At 41.5% G+C, this 25,086-nt stretch overlaps 1 protein-coding gene across 2 annotated transcripts in view; it reads left to right on the forward strand.

Annotated features, from left to right (window-relative positions):
- LOC128687554 (zwei Ig domain protein zig-8) overlaps positions 1-25,086 on the forward strand; it is a 224,129-nt gene that overhangs the window by 147,718 nt on the left and 51,325 nt on the right. The window contains exons 3-4 of one of the 2 annotated variants that reach the window (XM_070084133.1): positions 1,273-1,439; positions 19,045-19,227. In XM_070084133.1, coding sequence (XP_069940234.1) covers positions 1,273-1,439; positions 19,045-19,227 — 350 coding nt within the window. The remainder of the gene's footprint in view (positions 1-1,272; positions 1,440-19,044; positions 19,228-25,086) is intronic. The other variant, XM_053775020.2, reaches the window with a different exon arrangement.

Consider the following 25,086-nt stretch of genomic DNA (forward strand, 5'->3'; position numbering starts at 1 on the left):
GAACGCCAGATAGAAGTGATACACACGATGGAAAATTTACTCTCTGTGATGCTACATAAAATATATTACGTAATCCATCTAAATAAATCTATTGAATAAAATATCGCATTTCAAAATATATTTTCCAACTTCATATCTTCATTATATTCAGACTGAACCTTCTCTAAAATAAAATACCTTAAAATACCCAACATTGGCAGGCTAATATTGGGCAGATAAACTATCTAGAATATAACCTCAGGATAAGTCGCAATAAACGACTCGGATATTTTTTATATAAAGAAATTCAACATAAAATTACATTTAATGCTGTATTTTCAATCATAAAGATATAATATATTTCCCGACTGCACTCAACACGTACTGCCTTTTTTCGAGGTGGCAGCAGCAGCAGCAGCAGCAGCAGCAGCAGCAGCAGCAGCGTTTTCTCTCTCTCTCTATTCCTCTGTTTATTTTAGATTCCAGTGTATTCAGTAGGTAGTTCCCAGCGAGGAGACTTGTGAACAAAGTCATCTCCAGGCTCATAAAACCAATGCTCAGGATCCTTGAGCACATTCTCTTTTTTTAAGGAAGTGGACTTGTGATGGTCGTAGGGGCTTTTTACGACTTGGCTCAGGAAACTATTGCAGTCTGATATGGGATTTGTTCTGGACTTCAGCACTGACAAACACGTGTGATCCTCATGATATCAGTCTGTGCTACGGCATTGGAAAAAATAACAATTGGGAATAAGTGCGTAAACAGAGAGAGAGACACAAACATGTGCGCGCGCTCACACACCCATAAATTTAAACATACATTCATATATATATATATATATATATATATATATATATATATATATATATATATATATATATATATATATATATATATATATATATATATATAAAATATATATATATATATATATATATATATATATATATGTATATATGTATATATATATATATATATATATATATATATATATATATATATATATATATATATATATATATATATATATATATATATATATATATATATATATATGAATGTGTATAGATATAGTGTGTGAGTATAAATGTTTATTAATAAGTGACTGAATAAGCGAGTTAGTGAGAGTCTGTGTGTGAGAGAACAAAGAGAAGCAAAAATCTTGAAGCATCCTATTGCATTCTGTAGCCTCGCTTCCTCGCTTCCTCCTCACTTCACTTGCATTAAAAACAAATCCGTCTGCCTCTGTTCCTTTATGGTAAGGGAAGTTTTTGTTGTGCCGTTCCCTCACAGACACGACGGACAACCCCCAGAGGATGTGGGATCCTGAGAAGGGTTCGATCCTGGGGCAGGGCGTGCCTGCCTTTGGACTGGAGAACGTCACAGTAACTAATCAGACGGCTCAGCTCGGCTCCACCGCCTTTCTTCACTGCCAGGTCCGCAATATGGCTGACAAGCAGGTGAGTCTCTAACACACACACACACACACACACACACACACACACACACACACACACACACACACACACACACACACACACACACACACACTGACACACACACACACACACACACACACACACACACACACACACACACACACACACACACAAACACACACACACACATACACACACAAACAAGCAGGGGTTCTAGACAAAATTTTACACTAGCTTAAGGAACACCAAATACACAGAAGACAGAGTTACATAAAGTGAACTTGTTTCTGGATGGGAAAACCTAGCTGCAGGAATACCCCAAGGACCAGTGCTAGTACCGTTGCTATACGTAATACATGTAAATGGTCTATTAATCATTGCTTTGGCGATAAGGTAAAGGAAATGAGAACAATAAAATCGGATATAAAATACAGGAAAGCAACAAGAAATACTGCAGGAGTGATCAGATAAGTTGGCCCTTCAGCGTAAGCCAAATAACAGTAGGATAGAGGGATGAGTGATGGAGGGAGCAGTTTGTAGGATTAATAGAGTGATGGAGCAGTGTGTATGAAGGGAGGAGTTTTGAGGGAGGGTAATAGGAATGTATAGGAAAGATGAAGGGGTTGTGGAGGATATTGCGAGTGCGTAGGAGAGGCTGAGGCGTTATGGAGTGAAAGGCCTGAGTAGTGATGGAGGGTAGTAGAAGTGTATAAAAATGGAAAAGTTATGGAGGATAGTAATGGTGCGTATGAGGGTGGGAGGAAGTAATGGAGAATAGTACGAGTGTGTATGAGGGTGGGAGGAAGTAATGGAGGATAGTAGAAGTATGTATGAGGGTGGGAGGAAGTAATGGAGAATAGTACGAGTGTGTATGAGGGTGGGAGGAAGTAATGGAGGATAGTAGAAGTATGTATGAGGGTGGGAGGAAGTAATGGAGGATAGTAGGAGCGTGTATGAGGGTGGGAGGAAGTAATGGAGGATAGTAGAAGTATGTATGAGGGTGGGAGGAAGTAATGGAGGATAGTAGGAGTGCGTATGAGGGGTGGGGGCATTATGGATAATAGAAATGTGTAGGAAGGAGAGAGTACTTACGAAGGACAGAAGAGAGAGAGAGAGAGAGAGAGAGAGAGAGAGAGAGAGAGAGAAAGAGATCCTTAACTTTGTCAAACCCTGTGTAAAAAAGAGAGAAAGAGAGAGAGAGAGAGAGAGAGAGAGAGAGAGAGAGAGAGAGAGAGAGAGAGAGAGAGAGAGAGAGAGAGAGGACAGTATACGTGTGTGGATGGGAGGAGATGAATTCGTCAAAAGCATGAGATCCATGGGACATAAAAAGTCAGTGCCACTCTCTCCCTGGCTCTCTGGCTCTCTCAATCCTACTTCTCTCTCTCTCTCCCTGGCTCTCTGGCTATCTCAGACCTACTTCTAACTCATTATGCCAATTTCCAGCTCAGCTACCCTTTCTTTCATGTCCCCTCTCTCTCTCTCTCTCTTTCTCTCTCTCTCTCTCTCTCTCTCTCTCTCTCTACAATCTCTTATTACAGCCCATCTTCTCTCTCCTGTCTATATACTGTCGCCTTAGTGTCCATTTCCACCACTGGGAGTTTCGTTTATCTTCGTAAAAGGCGCTATTTTTGCTGTTTCAGACTTTAGCATGATAATCATGGTGGAGAGGGCAGAGGGACGCCTGAAGGACACCCTTTTCTCTATCTATGACGTCAGTGGGCCGTTGGACGCAGTGTGCACTGGACCACACGGTTCTCAGGATAGCATTGTGCACTCAACCACACGGTTCATAGCAGGATTAAAGCTATTATTTTTTTCCGAGCCGTAGGGATGGTGAGGATGGTGAGGATGGTGAGGATGGTGAGGATGGTGAGGATGGTGAGGATGGTGAGGATGGTGAGGATGGTGAGAGAGAAGGATTGTGGGTATATAAGAAGAGGTGAGTAAAGAAAAATAAGCGGTAGAATACTTTGGATTATTGGAACTAAATAATTTGAAGCTGACAATAGTCAGGAAAAGATAGACCCCTGACTGCCTTCAACAGCCTGGTTGATCAGTCACTGGTCAAGGACTGTGTCACGGGGGCGTTGACCCCCGGAACATCCTCCAGAAAATAAAAAAAAATAATTTGGCACCACGTTTCGCTCTGCACTGAGCTCCTTTAGTACATGAAAGCTTGTGCTAACTAAAGCTTGTACTAAGTAAAGCTTGTACTAACTAAAGCTTGTACTAACTAAAGCTTGTACTAACTAAAGCTTGTACTAAGTAAAGCTTGTACTAACTAAAGCTTGTACTAAGTAAAGCTTGTACTAACTAAAGCTTGTACTAACTAAAGCTTGTACTAACTAAAGCTTGTACTAACTAAAGCTTGTACTAACTAAAGCTTGTACTAACTAAAGCTTGTACTAACTAAAGCTTGTACTAACTAAAGCTTGTACTAACTAAAGCTTTTACTAACTAAAGCTTGTACTAAATAAACCTTGTACTAACTAAAGCTTGTACTAACTAAAGCTTGTACTAACTAAAGCTTTTACTAACTAAAGCTTGTCCTAATTAAAGGATTTTCCTAATAAAACTTTTTTTTAATAAAAGATTTCCCCAATAAAATCTTGTCCTATAAAGGCTTATTCCAATAATAGCTTGCTCTAATTAAAGCTTGCTCTAAAAAAAGAAAGATTCTTCTCAGCACTGTAACCTAGTGATGCAAAATGACTTGGAGGTTCCATCAGCTTGGTGTGTGGACGATAATCCATTGACAAGATAATGGCATTGATGTCCTGGCATATTAATTTTAAAGTCCGTCATGCATTGGAAATATAAACACATATGCAGTATAATGTGATCCTTTATTGACAACGTTTCACCCACACAGTGGGCTTTTTCAAGTCACACAGATCTACCTGGGGTGGAAGGCACGGGAGTATTTATAGTCATGTTCAGAATGTTGAGGTCAGGTGGAGAATGCTGCATCTGATGATCTACCGGGTGGAGTTATAGAGTCTTGGGTAGCTTGGCAGGGGTATTGGACAAGTTGTGAGTAGACCTTCTGCAGTGTTCTATGTTCTTATGTGGGATAGCGATGAAGAAGTTTCTTGGCGAGTGGTTCAGCTATGTTATAGAAGCCGTTGTTCTGGTTGAAATTGTTGGTTATAGAGATAAGCGATGATTCCAGGATTCTTCGGTATTGAGTGTTGTCTTCTGTGGCGATAAGTCTTGAGTTTCTGTAGTTAATTAAATGGTTGTGTGAATTGCGATGTTGTACACAGGCATTCCTTGTATCGTCAGTCCTGCTTGCATATTGGTGTTCTGAAATACGTGTTTGGAGGTCTCTTGATGTTTCGCCCACATATAATTTGTTGCAGTCATTACAAGGGATTATGTATACCCCTTCAGAGGATGGAAGCTTGTCCTGTCTACTACTGGTGATGTCCTTGATGGTCGTGGTTGTGGAGGTAGATACTTGGAATGATGTATTGGAAAAGATGTTGGAAACATGTTTGGCAATGGAGTTGGTGGGGAGGACTATGTATCTCTTCTCGGCAGTGTCTTCTCTGGGTGTGTTGAAGATGTTTAATGCCCGCCGTCTGCAGTCTCTGATGAAGTGACGAAGATAGTGGAGTTTAGAAAATACTTGTTCAATTATAGTGCATTCTTCCTCAAGGAACTCATTGCTGCAGATTCTGAGTGCACGCAGGAAGAAGCCTATAATTACACCACGTTTGGTTTTGGTGTCGTGGTGAGAGTAGAAGTGGAGAAGATCGTTTTGGTTGGTGGGTTTTCGATAGACTATAAAACGAAGTTCGTGGTCAGCTTTGCAAAGCAGAACATAAAGGATCACATTATACTGCATATGTGTTTATATTTCCACTGTGTCGGTATTTGATACCATTTATTTCCATCCGTCATGCATACTATACTATCACTTTTCTGGATTTCGCAACTCAAGCCACAAGCAGCAACGTCATTGTATCATTGTACAATGATACCTTGTACAGTGATATCTTATATAATGATACCTTGTACAATGATACCTTGTACAGTGATACCTTGTAAAATGATGCCTTGTACAATGATACCTTGTACAGTGATACCTTGTAAAATGATACCTTGTACAATGATACCTTGTACAGTGATACCTTGTATAATGATACCTTGTACAATGATACTTTGTACAGTGATACCTTGTATAATGATACCTTATACAATGATACTTTGTACAGTGATACCTTGTATAATGATACCTTGTACAATGATACCTTGTACAGTGATACCTTGTATAATGATACCTTGTACAATGATACCTTGTACAATGATACCATGTACAATGATACCTTGTACAATGATACCTTGCACAGTGATACCTTGTAAAATGATGCCTTGTACAATGATACCTTGTACAGTGATACCTTATATAATGATACCTTGTACAATGATACCTTGTACAGTGATACCTTGTAAAATGATACCTTGTACAGTGATACCTTGTACAGTGATACCTTGTATAATGATAACTTGTACAATGATACCTTGTACAGTGATACCTTGTAAAATGATACCTTGTACAATGATACCTTGTACAGTGATACCTTGTAAAATGATACCTTGTACAATGATACCTTGTACAGTGATACCTTGTATAATGATACCTTGTACAATGATACCTTGTACAGTGATACCTTGTAAAATGATACCTTGTACAATGATACCTTGTACAAATAAAAATTCTTCATAATCCTACTTGAATTATTACAACATGATAAGTTTAATGCATATTTGATATACAGCATGATAAAAGTGAATGATACCATGCATGCATGATGCCAGATATTTAAAATGTCTAAGATCATCATCTCAGACGTAACATCGACACCCCCTTGAGTAATAGATCATTAGAATGATGGACACTCCTTTGAGTTGAGTGACAGACACTGATTGATGGACACAGGATGATACATACATGTGTGTGTCAACATTTTAAAATATATTATAAAGTCTCACACGATTCTTCGACCCATTGGAATTATCGCTTGGATCTCAACACAATGAACAAGTCCGACTTCTACCAAGCCTGCGTCAGATCACACGGGATGCTGCAGTCTCGCCTCCACAGCATCAAATGACGCTAATCACTGAGAGCAAGACGTGCAGCAATTCTTGCAGTCTCGTTAAGGTCACCTGTTATAATTACTCAACTTTGTGATTGTCACGAAGCATCAGGCAAGTATTGTATTGGGATCCAGAAAGATTGTCTGTTGGTGACGAAGATACATGAAATGGTGCAAGCCATTATTGTAACAACGTTTCGCTCAAGGAGAATGCTATCTTTATCATGTTATAACTTGTTAAAACTAACTGAGAGAAACGTCATCTGCTTATCGTCTAGTAGACATATGGGGAACTTCTTTGTATCCTTATGAGAGACATTTTCCCCACCAAGGGCGAAACGTCTCTCAGATAAAAGCACCTGAATATTGCACATCTGTTGTATTCATCAGCTCATCCACAGCACAAGTATGATGACATGTGTAAAAAAAAACTGCCTGTCTATCAACTGGGATTTACAATTGATTCAGGAATTGTTGAAATTATTGACATAAATGACAGAAAACCATTGTTTATGCAAAGGCTTTGCAACAAAGCACTTTGGGCAGCATTAAAATTTACCAAAGACTACTTATAACTGCTACTGGATTTTCTTTGTAAAACAATCTGTTGGAATTTTTGTAAAACAATTTGTTGGAATTTTTGTGAAATTGTTGGAATTTTTTGTATAACAATTTGTTGGAATTTTTGTAAAATTGTTGGAATTTTTTGTATAACAATTTGTTGGAATTTTTGTAAAATTGTTGGAATTTTTTGTATAACAATTTGTTGGAATTTTTGTAAAATTGTTGGAATTTTTTGTATAACAATTTGTTGGAATTGTTTGTATAACAATTTGTTGGAATTTTTTGTATAACAATTTGTTGGAATTTTTTGTAAGCTAATTTGTTGATTTTTTTTTTTTTGTAAAACAATTTGTTGGAACTTTTTTGTAAAACAATTTGTTGGAATTTTTTGTAAAACAGTTTGTTGGAATTTTTTAAAACAATGTGTTGGAATTTTTTGCAACGCAAGTTGTTGGAGTTTTTTAAGTAATTTGTTGTAATATTTGCAGCGGTTATTACAGCTATTGGACAAATATAAATGCAAAAACCGGTTTTTCAAACCATTTATCACAACTGTCAGACACTGCAGCATCATGGAATCTTGTTACAAAGAATTCTTCAACACTTGTCCAACCTTTGGACGAAGACCTACTTCGACTAGTGGATGGTACCGCTATGACCCCGCCTCCTCCTGCCGCGCCTCACCTGACTACAGTATATAAGCCACTTCTACGGCCCTATGCTGTACATTCTACAAGATTGATGGACTGAACACATCGACTCCAGGCTGAGGGAATGATTACCTCAAACTCCTCTTCTCCTTACACCCTCTGCTTTGTATTGGACTGATGGAGCCACTGTGTGGCGAAACGTTTCCTGAATAAAGATTCCCATATGTTGCATAAGTGTCTCAATCTTCAACCTGGGTGTTGCACATGTGTCTTCGTCATCAACTTCTACCGAGAACTTCAGTAAGTTAGAGGTGAGGGGCCACACTACAAAGGTGAAAAGAAAATTCATGCGATTCGCCTCCAGTCAGGATGCCCAAAGTGCATCTGGTGGAGTGAGGTAATCTAATTATGTGAAGAGTCTTGGCTTGCCCCTTTGTTCCTCACCTCGCTGGAAGTACCCCTTACCCCTCCTCTCTATTTCTCTCTTCTTACTCTCTCCCCTCATTCTCATCGACCCTCCTTTCTTTCTCTCCTCCGAGATACGTCTTTCCCTCTTCTACCTCACAATTTTTTACTATTGATGTGAATAATGTTTCCTGCCAAACTATCGTAAGATGATCTGTCTATACATAAGTATACATATATAGTAATAATGTTGATAGAATTACCGACAATATGTAAAGTAAAAGGACACAAGTGCAACTAATGTGACATTTTATTGTGGCAATGTTTCGCTCTCCAGGAGCTTTGTCAAGCCAGCTTGACTTTATATATATATATATATATATATATATATATATATATATATATATATATATATATATATATATATATATATATATAAATGGTATTTAATCATTCTCAGTGGATAGAGTTTATATAGATCTGCCTTTTACATATGCTAATAAGTACTACCATGTACTCTTTCTATTCCCATACACTCACATAACCTAGCATGTGCTCCACGCACTCACACGCGGTGCCATATACATCTATACATTCTCAAGTATATCCATGCACACCCATGCACTCACATATACTATCATATGTCGCGTATTTTACCCATTTTATAGTTTCTTCTTATAATCTTGTAATATTCAGATTTGTTCTGTTGTTCTTCCTTTATCTTGCATATAAATTATGTTAATTATTATTGCTCTTATCGTTCCTTCACCCCAGTTTTCACTCTCTGGTCTCTCCGTCTTTTCTCTTTCTTCTTCACCCTTGTGAAAACAAACCTTGATTACATAATAAGCTTATGTTACGGCAATGTTTCAGTGTAGAGCTTTAGCGAGACATGATTTGTTAATAAAGCTCTACACACAGATCGAAGTGTTTTCTTTTTTAAAAATAAAAGCTTGTCCCGAATCGTATATATTTGTCTTCTCTGTTCTTGGCAATAAGCCATTAAGATTATTCTTCATATTTATTGTCGCTCTTGTCATTGCTTCCTTTCCCCCTTCCTTTTCTGAGTTCTGCACAGGTTATCATATTTTTCCCCCAGCTTCTTTTATTTATCCTCCTGCCTCAGTCATCATTTCTTGACCACTTTATGCTCCGTAATTATTTCCTCCATGATCCCGGTTCACGAGCGGATTTTATTTCTCTTTCACTTTATTGTGTCGTATTTTATTGACTCTTTCCTGTAAAACTGCTGTGATATCCTACACTTGCAGTCTCTTTGCTCTCCTTGGCTCAGTAATTCTTGTGTATGTGACCTTTATTATCTAATCCTCTTAGTCTGTTTTGAAAGAGACCCTTCATGTAAGGGGTGCCTTCATGTAAGGGATGCCTTCATGTAAGGGGTGCCTTCATGTAAGGGGTGCCTTCATGTAAGGGGTGCCTTCATGTAAGGGGTGCCTTCATGTAAGGGGTGCCTTCATGTAAGGGGTGCCTTCATATAAGGGGTGCCTTCATGTAAGGGGTGCCTTCATGTAAGGGGTGCCTTCATGTAAGGGGTGCCTTCATGTAAGGGGTGCCTTCATATAAGGGGTGCCTTCATGTAAGGGGTGCCTTCATGTAAGGGGTGCCTTCATGTAAGGAGTGCCTTCATGTAAGGGGTGCCTTCATGTAAGGTGTGGCCTTCATGTAAGGGGTGCCTTAATGTAAAGGGCGCCTTAATGTAAGGGGTGCCTTCATATAAGGGGTACCTTCATATAAGTTATATGAAGGCACCCCTTACATGAAGGCATCCCTTACATGAAAGCTCCCCTTGCATGAAGGCACCCTTTGCATGAAGGCACCCCTTACATGAAGGCACCCCTCACATAAAGGCACCCCTTACATAAAAGCACCCCTTACATGAAGGCACCCCTTACATGAAGGCACCCCTTACATGAAGGCACCCCTTACGTGAAGGCAACCCTTACATAAAGGCACTACTTACATGAAGACACCCCTTACATGAAGGCAACCCTTACATGAAAGCACCCCTTATGAGAAGGCACCCCTTACGTGAAGGCAACCCTTACATAAAGGCACTCCTTACATGAAGGCACCTCTTACATGAAGGCACCCCTTACATGAAGGCACCCTTTACATGAAAACACCCCTTATATGAAGGTACCTCTTATATGAAGGCACCCCTTACATTAAGGCGCCCCTTACATTAAGGCACCCCTTACATGAAGGCCACCCCTTACATGAAGGCACCCCTTACATGAAGGCACCCCTTACATGAAGGCACCCCTTACATGAAGGCACCCCTTACATGAAGGCACCCCTTACATGAAGGCACCCCTTACATAAAGGCACTCCTTACATGAAGGCACCCCTTACATGAAGGCACCCCTTACATGAAGGCACCTTTTACATGAAGGCACCCCTTACATGAAGGCACCCCCTTACATGAAGGCACTCTTTACATGAAGGCACCCCTTACATAAAGGCACCCCTTACATGAAGGCACCCCTTACATGAATGCACCCCTTACATGAAGGCACCCCTTATATGAAGGCACCCCTTATATGAAGGCACCCCTTACATGAAGGCATCCCTTACATGAAAGCACCCCTTGCATGAAGGCACCCTTTGCATGAAGGCACCCCTTACATGAAGGCACCCCCTTACATGAAGGCACTCTTTACATGAAGGCACCCCTCACATAAAGGCACCTCTTACATAAAAGCACCCCTTACATGAAGGCACCCCTTACGTGAAGGCAACCCTTGCATAAAGGCACTCCTTACATGAAGGCACCCCTTACATGAAGGCTCCCCTTACATGAAGGCACCCCCTATGTGAAGGCACCCCTTACGTGAAGGCAACCCTTACATAAAGGCACTCCTTACATGAAGGCACCTCTTACATAAAGGCACCCCTTACATGAAGACACCCTTTACATGAAGACACCCCTTCATATAAGGGGTGCCTTCATATAAGGTGTGCCTTCATGTAAGGGGTGCCTTCATGTAAGGGGTGCCTTCATGTAAGGGGTGCCTTTATGTAAGGGGTTCCTTCATGTAAAGAGTGCCTTCATGTAAGGGGGTGCCTTCATGTAAGGGGTGCTTTCATGTAAAGGGTGCCTTCATGTAAGGGATGCTTTCATGTAAGGGATGTCTTCATGTAAGGGGTGCCATCATATAAGGGGTGCCTTCATGTAAGGGGTGCCTTCATGTAAGGGGTGAGTTCATGTAAGGGGTGCCTTTATGTAAGGGGTACCTTCATATAAAGAGTGCCGTCATGTAAGGGGGTGCCTTCATGTAACGGGTGCCTTCATGTAAGGGGTGCCTTCATGTAACAGGTGCCTTCATGTAAGGGGTGCCTTTATGTAAGGGTTGCCTTCATGTAAAGAGTGCCTTTATGTAAGGGGGTGCCTTCATGTAAGGGGTGCCTTCATGTAAGAGGTGCCTTCATATAAGGGGTGCCTTCACATAAGGGGCGCCTTCATTTAACGGGTGCCTTCATGTAAGGGGTTCCTTCATGTAAGGGATGCCTTCATGTAAGAGGTGCCTTCATATAAGGGGTGCCTTCACATAAGGGGTGCCTTCATTTAACGGGTGCCTTCATGTAAGGGGTGCCTTCATGTAATGGGTGCCTTCTTGTAAGGGGTGACTTCATGTAAGGGGTGCCTTCATATAAGGGGTGTCTTCATGTAAGGGGTGCCTTTATGTAAGGGGTGCCTTCATGTAAAGAGTGCGTTCATGTAAGGGGGTGCCTTCATGTAAGGGGTGCCTTCATGTAAAGGGTGCCTTCATGTAAGGGATGCCTTCACGTAAGGGATGCCTTCATGTAAGGGGTGCCTTCATATAAGGGGTGCCTTCACATAAGGGGTGCCTTCATGTTAGGGGTGCCTTCATTTAAGGAGTGCTTTCATGTAAGGGGTGCCTTCATGTAATGGATGCCTTCATGTAAGGGGTGCCTTCATGTAACGGGTGCCTTCATGTAAGGGGTGCCTTCATGTAAGGGGTGCCTTCATGTAAGGGGTGCCTTCATGTAAGGGGTGCCTTCATGTAAGGGGTGCCTTCATGTAAGTGGTGCCTTAATGTAAGGAGTGCCTTCATGTAAGGGGTGCCTTCATGTAAGGGGTGCCTTCATGCAATGGGTGCCTTCATGGAATCGGTGCCTTCATGTAAGGGGTACCTTCATGTAAGGGGCGTCTTCATGTAAGGGGGCGCCTTCATGTAAGGGGTGCTTTCATGTAAAGGGTGCCTTCATATAAGGGGTGCCTTCATGTAAGGGGTGCCTTCATGTAAGGGGTGCCTTCATGTAAGGGGTGCCTTCATGTAAGGGGTGCCTTCATGTAAGTGGTGCCTTAATGTAAGGAGTGCCTTCATGTAAGGGGTGCCTTCATGTAAGGGGTGCCTTCATGCAATGGGTGCCTTCATGGAAGGGGTGCCTTCATGTAAGGGGTACCTTCATGTAAGGGGCGCCTTCATGTAAGGGGGTGCCTTCATGTAAGGGGTGCTTTCATTTAAAGGGTACCTTCATATAAGGGGTGCCTTCATGTAAGGGGTGCCTTCATGTAAGGTATGCCTTCATATAAGGGGTGCCTTCATGTAAGGGGTGCCTTCATGTAAGGTATGCCTTCATATAAGGGGTGCCTTCATGTAAGGGGTGCCTTCATGTAAGGGGAGCCTTCATGTAAGGGGTGCCTTCATGTAAGGGGTGCCTTCATGTAAGGGGTGCCTTCATGTAAGGGGTGCCTTCATGTAAGGGGTGCCTTCATGTAAGGGGTGCCTTCATGTAAGGGGTGCCTTCATGTAAGGTATGCCTTCATATAAGGGGTGCCTTCATGTAAGGGGTGCCTTCATGTAAGGTATGCCTTCATATAAGGGGTGCCTTCATGTAAGGGGTGCCTTCATGTAATGGGTGCCTTCATGTAACGGGTGCCTTCATGTAAGGGGTGCCTTCATGTAAGGGGTGCCTTCATGTAAGGTATGCCTTCATATAAGGGGTGCCTTCATGTAAGGGGTGCCTTCATGTAAGGTATGCCTTCATATAAGGGGTGCCTTCATGTAAGGGGTGCCTTCATGTAAGGGGTGCCTTCATGTAAGGGGTGCCTTCATGTAAGGGGTGCCTTCATGTAAGGGGTGCCTTCATGTAAGGTATGCCTTCATATAAGGGGTGCCTTCATGTAAGGGGTTCCTTCATGTAAGGTATGCCTTCATATAAGGGGTGCCTTCATGTAAGGGGTGCCTTCATGTAAGGGGTGCCTTCATGTAAGGGGTGCCTTCATGTAAGGGGTGCCTTCATGTAAGGGGTGCCTTCATGTAAGGTATGCCTTCATATAAGGGGTGCCTTCATGTAAGGGGTGCCTTCATGTAAGGTATGCCTTCATATAAGGGGTGCCTTCATGTAAGGGGTGCCTTCATGTAAGGGGTGCCTTCATGTAAGGGGTGCCTTCATGTAAGGGGTGCCTTCATGTAAGGGGTGCCTTCATGTAAGGGGTGCCTTCATGTAAGGGGTGCCTTCATGTAAGGGGTGCCTTCATGTAAGGGGTGCCTTCATGTAAGGGGTGCCTTCATGTAAGGGGTGCCTTCATGTAAGGGGTGCCTTCATGTAAGGGGTGCCTTCATGTAAGGGGTGTCTTCATGTAAGGGGTGCCTTCATATAAGGGGTGCCTTCATGTAAGGGGTGCCTTCTTGTTACCTTGATGTTACTGATAGGGATAATGATTCAAGATAATGAGCTATGCTTCACTTAACTCATATAAAAGCTGGTTACTCTTAGACCTTTGCGGTTTAAGAGCTTACCCATGAGAGTATCCTACCTTTGACGATGAGCTGAAGTATAAGACATGTGTGCAACATAAATATGTGTTTACTGAGGGACTGATCACCTCAGCAATGAATTCTTTCTCCCATTGTAATTACCTCTGATGAAGTCTGCTGAGCAGGCGAGATGTTTCGGAAAAGAAGTCAGTGTATCAGTAGATGTCCAAGTTCTCTTTATGAATTTCCTGTGTATGTTCGTGTAGTTTTTTTTTTTTTTCTAAATGTGATATTGTAATTATTTTGGTCCACTTATTTTAAGGCGACAGTGTGGTCGGAGAGAGTGAAGGGTAGGGAGAGAACCTTCTGCTATACTATACTACTCTATCATCATGTCCCTAGACAGAAGTAGACATAGGCTATAGCTGTTACTCGTCAGAGAGCCTATTCGGAGAGCCTATTCAGTATAATTTGATCTCTCTCTCTCTCTCTCTCTCTCTCTCTCTCTCTTTCTCCCCTTCCCAGCCATTGCCTTCAAATTTTCTCTTTTGACCAAATTTTCCTCTTATATATTTTCCCTGCGATCTAAATATGGCAGCTCCTTGAAGATTTCATTTTTCCCCTGCAGTCACCTTTTCTTCCCTGCAGTCACCTTTTTTCCCCTGCACTCGCTCCGAGAACTTCCCCTTATCAGAATTTTCCTCTTAGTATAATAAAACAAATCTCTTGCGGGTTTCCTCCGTTTTAGAAGTGGTTCATGGTTTATGGCTTAGGGCTTTCTGGCTGGTTTATAGCAGGGTTTTTCCCCTTTGTATTGTAATGTTCGTCCATTGGGTCTTCTGTGAGGTTTACCTCATTCATTTGTAAGTTTTTTCCGATTGAGATTAATATTGCGTTTTTTTAGTGTTTCATTTAGTGCTGGGTTTATATCTCTTTTCTATTGAGTTTATGTCTGCTTTCTATTGGGTTTATATCTGTTTTCTATAGGGTTTATATCTGTTTTCTATAGGGTTTATATCTGTTTTCTATTGGATTTATATCTTTTTCTGTTGGGTTTATATCTGTTTTCTGTTGAGTTTATATCTGTTTTTACTGGGTTTATATTTATTTTCTATTGGGTTTATATCTGTTTTCTACTGAGTTTATATCTGTTTTCTATTGTTTATGTCTGTTTTCTATTGGTTTATATCTGTTTTCTATTGAGTTTATATATATTATCTATTGTGTTTATATCTGTTTTCTATTGGGTTTATATCTGCTTTCTGTAGGTTTATATCTGTTTTCTATTGGGTTTGTGTCTGTTTCCTTTTTTTAATTTAGTTTATCAGGCTGTTGCTATCGAATCTCTGTATACCTACGGAACACCCGTCATCAATGGAGAAGTCTTCAGTTAGAGCTGATACACTTGGGATTTAGGGGTGGTCACAACACAACTTTATCTTGCCTCAGTGGTGGAGCCTTTGAAGAACGAGTGGAGCACAACACCCACCTTAATGATGGAGTCTTTGGAGAACGAGTGGAGCACAACACCCATCTTATTGGTGGAGCCTTTGAAGAACGAGTGGAGCACAACACCCGCCTTAATGGTGGAGCCTTTGAAGAACGAGTGGAGTACAACACCCACCTTAATGGTGGAGTCTTTGGAGAACGAGTGGAGCACATCACCCACCTCAGTGGTCGAGCTTTCAAACAACGAGTGGAGCACAACACCCACCTCACTGTTGGAGCCTTCGAAGAACGAGTGGAGCACTCACAGAACTGTGATCCTTGTTTAGTGATGCTGCAAGAAACTTGTGTAACACAACATGCACATAGTGTAAAATTAAGATGAGTGAAATGCAATACTCAGACGTATTGCGAACCTTATTTAGTGAACCTACAGTAAGATGAGTGAAACACAACACTCACAAAACGCATTAGTAACCTTATTTAGTGAACATACAGTAAGATGAGTGAAGCACAACTCACAAAACGCATTAGTAACCTTATTTAGTGAACCTACAGTAAGATGAGTGAAAGACAACACACAAGACGCATTGCTACCCTTATTTAGTACACTTTATAAAAATGAGTGGAACACAACACCCACAAATATTCTTAGTCTTGTGTCGTGAACCTTCAAAGGCATTCTTTTTTCACAGGCTGAGAGCTTTCATCCTCTCTCAGCTCATTTCAGCGCTGAGCCTTCTTTAAGGTATAACTATATTTTCACGAAACACTTCTCATAACTGTCATCTAACACCCAAGTACCTATTTACCACTAGATAAAGAGGAAAATAAGGCTTATTCTTTACGTTTCGCCCGTCCCTGGAATCGAATCTTGGTCATGTTGGTTGTGAACCTAATATTTTGACCAATAGGCAGCTGGTTCCTTTATGAATATGTTAATTAATAATTCACTCGCGTTATCACTCTTCGAAGTATATTTTTTTAATTATTTGTTTTATGATTCAGATTAACCTGTAAAAGTCTTTTAATTCTGTAAGATATTGTATGGTAGACTAATCTAGTAATATTTTTTAACTATCTTCAATTTTATAGAGATACAACCTAAGTATTGTTCAGTCTGTGAATGTGTTTGTTAGTAGCCATCGGAAGTAACGTAACGTAACGACCGTCAAGAATATAGCAATATATCGATAACTCACGAATGTGAATAATCCAGCAGTGTCTTGTTCACTCACGAACGTAAACAGTTGGTCAGCATTTGGGTTATTAACGAACGTAAACAATAAAACTGTCTCATCTTTACTTAGCAACTTAAACAATCCAGGTGACTCATGTTCACTTAGGACCATAAACAGTCCAGAAGACTGTGGATTACTCACGAACGTAAACATGGTAGAATCTGGTTCACTCTCAAGTGTATAGTAAAATTGGAGGTTATAATTATAACCTTAATTTTTAAAAGGGTAGAACGGAAAGCCAGCAGAAGGCCTCGATCAGATGGCCAAAAGTTCCAGCTATGGGTAATCATATGAGCAAGACCCACGTCAGGAAACACTTGTCCTCTTTCCTGACATACCTAATACCTACCTACCTACCTACCTCTCACTACCACCACTAACAACAACAACAACAACAACAACACCAACAACAACCACAACAACAACAACAACAACAACAACAACAACAACAACAATAATATAATAATAATAATAATAATAATAATAACAATAACAATAATAATGATAATAATAATAAAATATAATAATAATAATAATAATATCACTTTTACTATTTTTATTATCATTATTATTGGTTTTATTGTCTTGATACTGATATAATATCAATAATAAAAATAATTATAATGATATTTCACAACTTGAGAACAAGGGTCGTCAGCAGTACCAAAAGTATTGTGGAGAGAAGAAGTAAAAATCTCTACACCTTAATGATCAATACGTAAGCAACAAAGGAAGGATCTGGAGACCTGTTTTGAACGCACCTAACGAGCGTCTTCATGAAACCTAAGCACCTTTAATAAGGATCTTATTGGATAATAGGTTCATTTTACCTATCTAACGAGGAGTTCTCAAGCAACTGTGATACTGGGATCTTTTCTTGATAAGAGATTTAGTTTATCTCACCTTCTATTGGATGACATTTCATTGCCTGTTATGTACCGAAGTAGAAACACTCTCTCCCCACAAAGGCGTCAGGTAAACTGAGAACGAAGCTGAAATTAACGGGTAGATTATGTCAAGTACACTAGTGCAAAGTATGGGGATGCTGGTGATACTTCTGATCCTCTGAGTTATATAGAATTTACAAGACATGTGCAACACTCGGGGTATCTTCATTGACGAAAAGTTTAGCCTGCATTACAGGTTTCTTCAGTAGAATACAGGAGAATATAACACAAGGGGAGAATAGAAGTGATTTTAAGGGACTGACTGACTACCTCCTACCAAGACTGAGGCAGTCCAGTCCCTTGAAAATCATTTCTCTTACTCTCTCCAATATTATGTTCACCTGTATTCAACAGAGAAAAAAAAACCTTTGTATCGGTAATAAAAATACCAAGGTGTTGCAAGTGTATCTTAGTCATCAACTTGCCGATATACACCCTTAATAACATATTTTTTTTATCCTGTATCTTCTGTCTGGGAGTAACCTTATTTTCCTTAATGATTTGCAATGTGTTGCTTTGATGTCAGGGAGCTGGGGAAAATAAGTCTTACTTTTGTTTAACCTGGGTAGGTATTATGAGCTTTCCATGACGTTAAGAATGTGCTAACTTTGTATCCAAGTTTCTCTGAATATTAATCAGGGATTCTCTTTGAATTCTGATTTTTGTTAATCTCATTAGTCTATGATTAGTTTGTGACACTGGTTGGTAGCTAATATATCACCTCAATCATTTTCATTACCTAATTATAGCCGTTAGCTATTTTTTGGTGGTTCTAACTCTCCTTATTAGTGGCTTCAGGGTTTTAATCGTGTTAGTAATTATTATCTTATGACTAAGCTTTTAAAAGCTTTCATCCCTAAATGGCGTTAGTGAGTTGTTATTGTACCCAAATTGGCCTTCTTAATGAAGATCCCAGCCTCATTGCCCTAGCTGAATAGTTTTGTCTCCTAACTACTCATGTTAATGGGGGTTCCTAGTTCAACTGCCCATGTGGGTTGGTTATTGCTCTCTAACCGCTCTCGGTTTCCTGATTAGGACGAAACATTTTCTTAAATATGTAGGAATTGCTGATAGACTCCAGAATTTATATCTATTTTTTCTCTTCTGGCAAGACTCGTATGGTAAATATGAATTAGAAATCAGAGGAGGGAGGAACAGAACCACATGAGAAACAGAACCACACTGGGCGGAACAGAACCACATTGGGTGAAACAGAATCACACTGGGTGAAACTGAACCACACTGGATGAAACTAAAGCACACTGGGTGAAACTGAAGCACACTGGGTGAAACATGACCACACTGGGTGAAACATGACCACACTGGGTGAAACAGAACCACACTGGGTGAAACTGAAGCACACTGGGTGAAACTGAGCTACACTGGATGGAAACACAAGCACACAGGATAGTAACATAAGCACACAGGGAGGAAACACAAGCATACAGGGAGGAAACACAAGCACACAGGGAGGAAACACAAGCAAACAGGGTGGAAAAAGAAGCAGGCGAATAAGCCTAGTCCCCTTTCGTCTTCCACCAGGTGTCGTGGATCCGCCGACGCGACTACCACATCCTCACTTCTGGTCTGCACACCTACAGCAGAGATGAACGCTTCGGTGTCGTCCGCCCAGAGGACGCCGACGACTGGGCACTACAGATAAAGTTCGTCCAGAAACGTGACGAGGGAGCCTACGAGTGTCAGGTAAGGCTTAAGCGTCAGGCATATCAACGCCTCTTAGTGAATAAACAGGAGAATAGACGCGGGCTCGAACCTTGGTCCTTGCATGTGGTAAGCCAAACGCTGTGGCAATAGGCCATGAAGCTGACAATAGGAATATTTTGCACACAGGACTCGTCAGTAAAGTAGGCATCAAGCATTTAAGCATCAATGAGATACGCATCAGTTATTTGTGCTTCAAGTATTAACATGTGTATCAGGTGAGGCCTCCCCTGATACACATGTGTATCAAGTGTAATAATTTAGCATAAACCATACAATATCGTAATTGTAACAATAAACCACACGTTGAAGACAAGGTTTATCTTTACAATGTTGCAGTGTATAAAAAATTAAACCTCAAGATACTGTGACTGCAATGACACAAAGATGTAGGATTCGTGTGGGAAGGTGATCCAAAGCAACACTAATATTCGTGCAAATAAATGGTCAGTAACTAAGAAGTAGCGAATTTGTTGAAGATAGTGATAAGAAAAACAGATTTATCAATTACTATCATCAGTTTATTATTTTTGAACTGACAGGATTCTAATGTATTTTTCATTTATTTAAGTGGAGTGAATAATCATGAAAATGGAAAGAAACCGAAATGTAATTTACGTGCAAAACAAATGTGTATATAAATGTTTATGAGTGATGCTGGCAAAGGTTGGTGCATGTTGTGATCTAAATAAGAGATCTCTCACACACATACACACACAGATACACACACAGGATGTTTCAGAGATGGGACACAGCAACAAGGGAGGGGATTACAACTGGAAGTTGAAGACTCATATGAGTTACAGGGATGTTAGGAATTATTTCTTTAGTCAGAGGGTTGTCAAGAAGTGGAACAGTCTGGAGGTTGATGCAGTGGACGCAGGATTCATACATAACTTTAAGAAGAGGTATGATAAACCATTCATGGAGCAGGGAGAGAGTAGACCCAGTAGCGACCACTGAAGAGGCGGGGCCAGGAGTTTTAACTCGACCCCTGCAACCACAAATAGGTAAGTACTCCATACTCACCACTCACACAATCTCACACATACACACACACGCACACACACACACACACACACACACACAAACACACACACACACACACACACACACACACACACACACACACACACACACACACACACACACACACACACACACACACACACACACACACACACACACACACACACACACACACACACACACACGCATCTTCTTGGACTGCAAGAAGGAGTTTGACACAGTTCCTCACAAGAGATTAGTGCAGAAGCTAGAGAATCAGGCGCATATAACAGAAAGGGCACTGCAATGGATCAGAGAATACCTGACAGGGAGGCAACAACGAGTCATGGTACGTAATGATGTATCACAGTGGGCACCTGTGACGAGCGGGGTCCCACAGGGGTCGGTCCTAGGACCAGTGCTATTTTTGGTATATGTGAACGACATGATGGAAGGGTTAGACTCAGAAGTGTCCCTGTTTGCAGATGATGTGAAGTTAATGAGGAGAATTAAATCAGATGAGGACCAGGCAGGACTTCAAAGAGACCTGGACAGACTGGACACCTGGTCCAGCAAAGGGCTTCTCGAATTTAATCCTGCCAAATGCAAAGTCATGAAGATAGGGGAAGGGCACAGAAGACCACAGACAGAGTATAGGCTAGGTGGCCAAAGACTACAAACCTCACTCAAGGAGAAAGATCTTGGGGTGAGTATAACACCGAGCATGTCTCCGGAAGCACACATCAATCAGATAACTGCTGCAGCATATTGGCGCCTGGCAAACCTGAGAACAGCATTCCGTTACCTTAGTAAGGAATCGTTCAAGACACTGTACACCGTGTATGTCAGGCCCATACTGGAGTATGCAGCACCTGTTTGGAACCCGCACTTGATAAAGCACGTCAAGAAACTAGAGAAAGTACAAAGGTTTGCGACAAGGTTAGTTCCAGAGCTAAGGGGAAAGTCCTATGAAGAAAGATTGAGGGAAATCGGCCTGACGACACTGGAGGACAGGAGGGTCAGGGGAGACATGATAACGACATATAAAATACTGCGTGGAATAACCAAGGTGGACAAAGACAGGATGTTCCAGAGAGGGGACACAGAAACAAGAGGCCACAATTGGAAGTTGAAGACACAAATGTGTCAGAGAGATATTAGGAAGTATTTCTTCAGTCATAGAGTTGTCAGGCAGTGGAATAGCCTAGAAAATGACGTAGTGGAGGCAGGAACCATACACAGTTTTAAAACGAGGTTTGATAAAGCTCATGGAGCGGGGAGAGAGAGGCCCCAGTAGCAACCGGTGAAGAGGCGGGGCCAGGAGCTAAGACTCGACCCCTGCAACCACAAATAGGTGAGTACAAATAGGTGAGTACACACACACACACACACACACACACACACACACACACACACACACACACACACACACACACACACACACAAACTATTTATGAGCTACAGGAGAGCGAGGGAAGGAGACAATGAAATACGGCAGGAAGAAAAACGGAAAATTGAAAATATCATAAGAACATAAGAACATAAGAAAGGAGGAACACTGCAGCAGGCCTGTTGGCCCATACTAGGCAGGTCCTTTACAATTCATCCCACTAACAAACATTTGACCAACCCAATTTTCAATGCCACCCTAGAAACAAGCTCCGATGTGCAAGTCCCACTCAAATTCAACCCCTCCCACTCATGTACTTATCCAACCTAAATTTGAAACTACCCAAAGTCCTAGCCTCAATAACCCAACTAGGTAGACTGTTCCACTCATCAACTACCCTATTTCCAAACAAATACTTTTCTATGTCCTTTCTAAATCTAAACTTATCTAATTTAAATCCATTACTGCGGGTTCTCTCTTAGAGAGATATCCTCAAGACCTTGTTAATATCCCCTTTATTAATACCTATCTTCCACTTATACACTTCGATCAGGTCTCCCCTCATTCTTCGTCTAACAAGTGAATGTAATTTAAGAGTCTTCAATCTTTCTTCATAAGGAAGATTTCTAATGCTATGTATTAATTTAGTCATCCTACGCTGAATGTTTTCTAACGAATTTATGTCCATTCTGTAATATGGAGACCAGAATTGAGCTGCATAATCTAGGTGAGGCCTTACTAATGATGTATAAAGCTGCAGTATGACCTCTGGACTTCTGTTGCTTACACTTCTTGATATAAATCCCAGTAATCTATTTGCCTTATTACGTACGCTTAGGCATTGCTGTCTTGGTTTAAGGTTGCTGCTTACCATAACCCCCAAGTCCTTTCGCAGAAAGAAATAGGCGAGGGAGACATGACTGAGATAGGAAATTTTCAGAGAATAGGGGAGTACGACAGCAGCTGAGGCAGAGGACACAGAAGCGAAAAGGGATAGGAAGAGAGACAAGGACAGAATCAACAGAGGAGAACCAGAGCAGGGCAGAGCAACAAGCGCAAACACACACACAGAACCACTTCCAGAACCCCCACAACCAAACACGGTTTTCCAACACAAACTACAAACCACACTTACAGCCCCCACCCTAAAGTACGCTGTAGAATTCCACAGCACGCTGCCAGGTCCCCAACCATCACAGACCCCCAGAACACAATGTTAGAGGGGAAACTGAAATTATGGTACACCAACGCTGATGGATTAACTAATATGTGGAAAGAGTGGCACGAAAGAGTCAAACAGGCATCACCGGACGTCATAGCTCTTACAGAAACTAAGCTCACAGGAATGATAACAGATGCCATCTTTCCAACGGGATATCAGATCCTGAGGAAAGACAGGCAGAAAGAATGGAGGGGGTGGAGTGGCACTGCTCATCAAAAACCGATGGGATTTTGATGAGATAGATGGAGGAGACAAAGGAGAAGCATGAGACTACATAATAGGAACACTTCAGTCTGTAGGTCTCAAGGTGGTAATTGCAGAGATGTATAACCCAACACAGAACAGCAGGAGGCCAAGGAAAGAGTATGATGAGAGTAATAGAGCAATGGTTGGCACACTGGTTGAAGTGGCCAGAAGGGCTCATGCAAGCAGTGCAAAGCTGCTGATTATGGGTGACATCAACCACAAGAAAATCGACTGGGAGAACCCGGAACCTCATTTGGACCCAGACGGCCCCAGTGAGGCTCCGGGTTCTCCCAGTCGTTATTTCATCAGCGTTGGGGCCCAGATGGCCCCAGTGAGGGCTAAGATGATGGAAGTGGTACTGGAAACACCTCATATACCAACACGTAAAGAACACTAACAGAAAGAGAGGAGAGAATGAACCAGCAAGACTTGACCTAGTATTCACATTGAGTGCAGAAATTGAAGACATCACATATGAAAGACCCCGTTTTTCTGAGCTTCGAATACATAGTAGAGTTACAAGTGGAGAGGAAAGTAAGCAGGATAGGACGAATGAAGGAAAATTACAAGAGAGGGGACTACACAGGTATGAAGAATTTCCTGCACTGGGTTCAGTGGGACAGAGAACTGGTCGGGAAGCCAGCAAACGAGTTGATGGAATATGTGATAACAATATGCAAGGAAGCTGAGGAAAGGTTTGTACCCAAGGGTAACAAAAATAACGAGAAAGCCATGATGAGCCCTTGGTTCTCCCAGAGGTATAGAGAGGCCAAAACCAAGTGTGCTTGAGAGTGGAAGAAGTATAGAAGGCAAAGGACCAATGAGAATAAGGAAAGAAGTCGTAGAACAAGAAATGAATATGCACAGGTAAGAAGGAAGGCCCGACGGAAATGCGAAAATGACATGGCAGCGAAAGCCAAATCTGCCCCGAAGCTGTTGTACAGCCACATCAGGAGGAAAACAACAGTCAAGGACCAGGTAGTCAGGCTGAGGAAGGAAGAAGAGATCACAAGAAACGACTGCGAGGTATGTAATGAAAACATGAGATTCAAAGAAGTGTTGACAGAGGAGACAGAAGGAACTCCAGAAAGACGGAGAGGTGGGGTACACCACCAATGTTGAACACTATACATACAACCAAGAAAGAAGTGAAGAGGCTATTAAGCGAGCTAGATACCTCAAAGGTGATGGGGCCGGATAACATCTCTTCATGGGTCCTGAGAGAGGGAACAGAGGTGCTATGTGTACCACTAACAACAATCACCAAAACTATCGAAACAGGGCGATTATATGAGGTATGGAAGACAGCAAATGTAGTCTCAATTTTTAACAAAGGAGACAGACACGAAGCATAAACTACAGACCAGTGTCACTGACATGTATAGTATGCAAAGTCATGGAGAAGATTATCAGGAGAGTGGTGGAACACCTAGAAAGGAATGATCTTATTCACGACAACAAGCACGGCTTCAGGGACGGAAAATCTTGTGTCACAAACCTATTATGTCTTCTATGGCAGGGTGACAACAGTAAGACAATAGAGAGAGAGAGAGAGAGGGATGGGTAGATTGCATTTTCTTCGAATGTAAGAAGGTGTCTGACACAGTTTGACACAGAGATTAGTACAAAAGCTGGAGCACCAAGCAGGGATAACAAGGAAGGCAATGCAATAGATCAGGGAATACCTGTCATGAAGGCAACAGCGAGTAATAGTACGTGGCGAGGTGTCAGAGTGGACGCCTGTCACGAGCGGAATTCCAAAGGGGTCAGTCCTAGGACCGGTTCTGCTTCTGGTATTTATGAACGACATGACGGAAGAAATAGACTCCGAAGTGTCCCTGTTTGCAGATGATGTGAAGTTAATAAGAAGAATTCAATCGGATGAGGACCAGGTAGAACTACAAAGGGATCTGGACAGGCTACAGGCCTGGTCCAGCAACTGGCTCCTGAAGTTCAACCCCACGAAATGCAAAGT

Source organism: Cherax quadricarinatus, chromosome 11, assembly GCF_038502225.1.
Source record: "Cherax quadricarinatus isolate ZL_2023a chromosome 11, ASM3850222v1, whole genome shotgun sequence".
NCBI lineage: Eukaryota > Metazoa > Arthropoda > Malacostraca > Decapoda > Parastacidae > Cherax > Cherax quadricarinatus.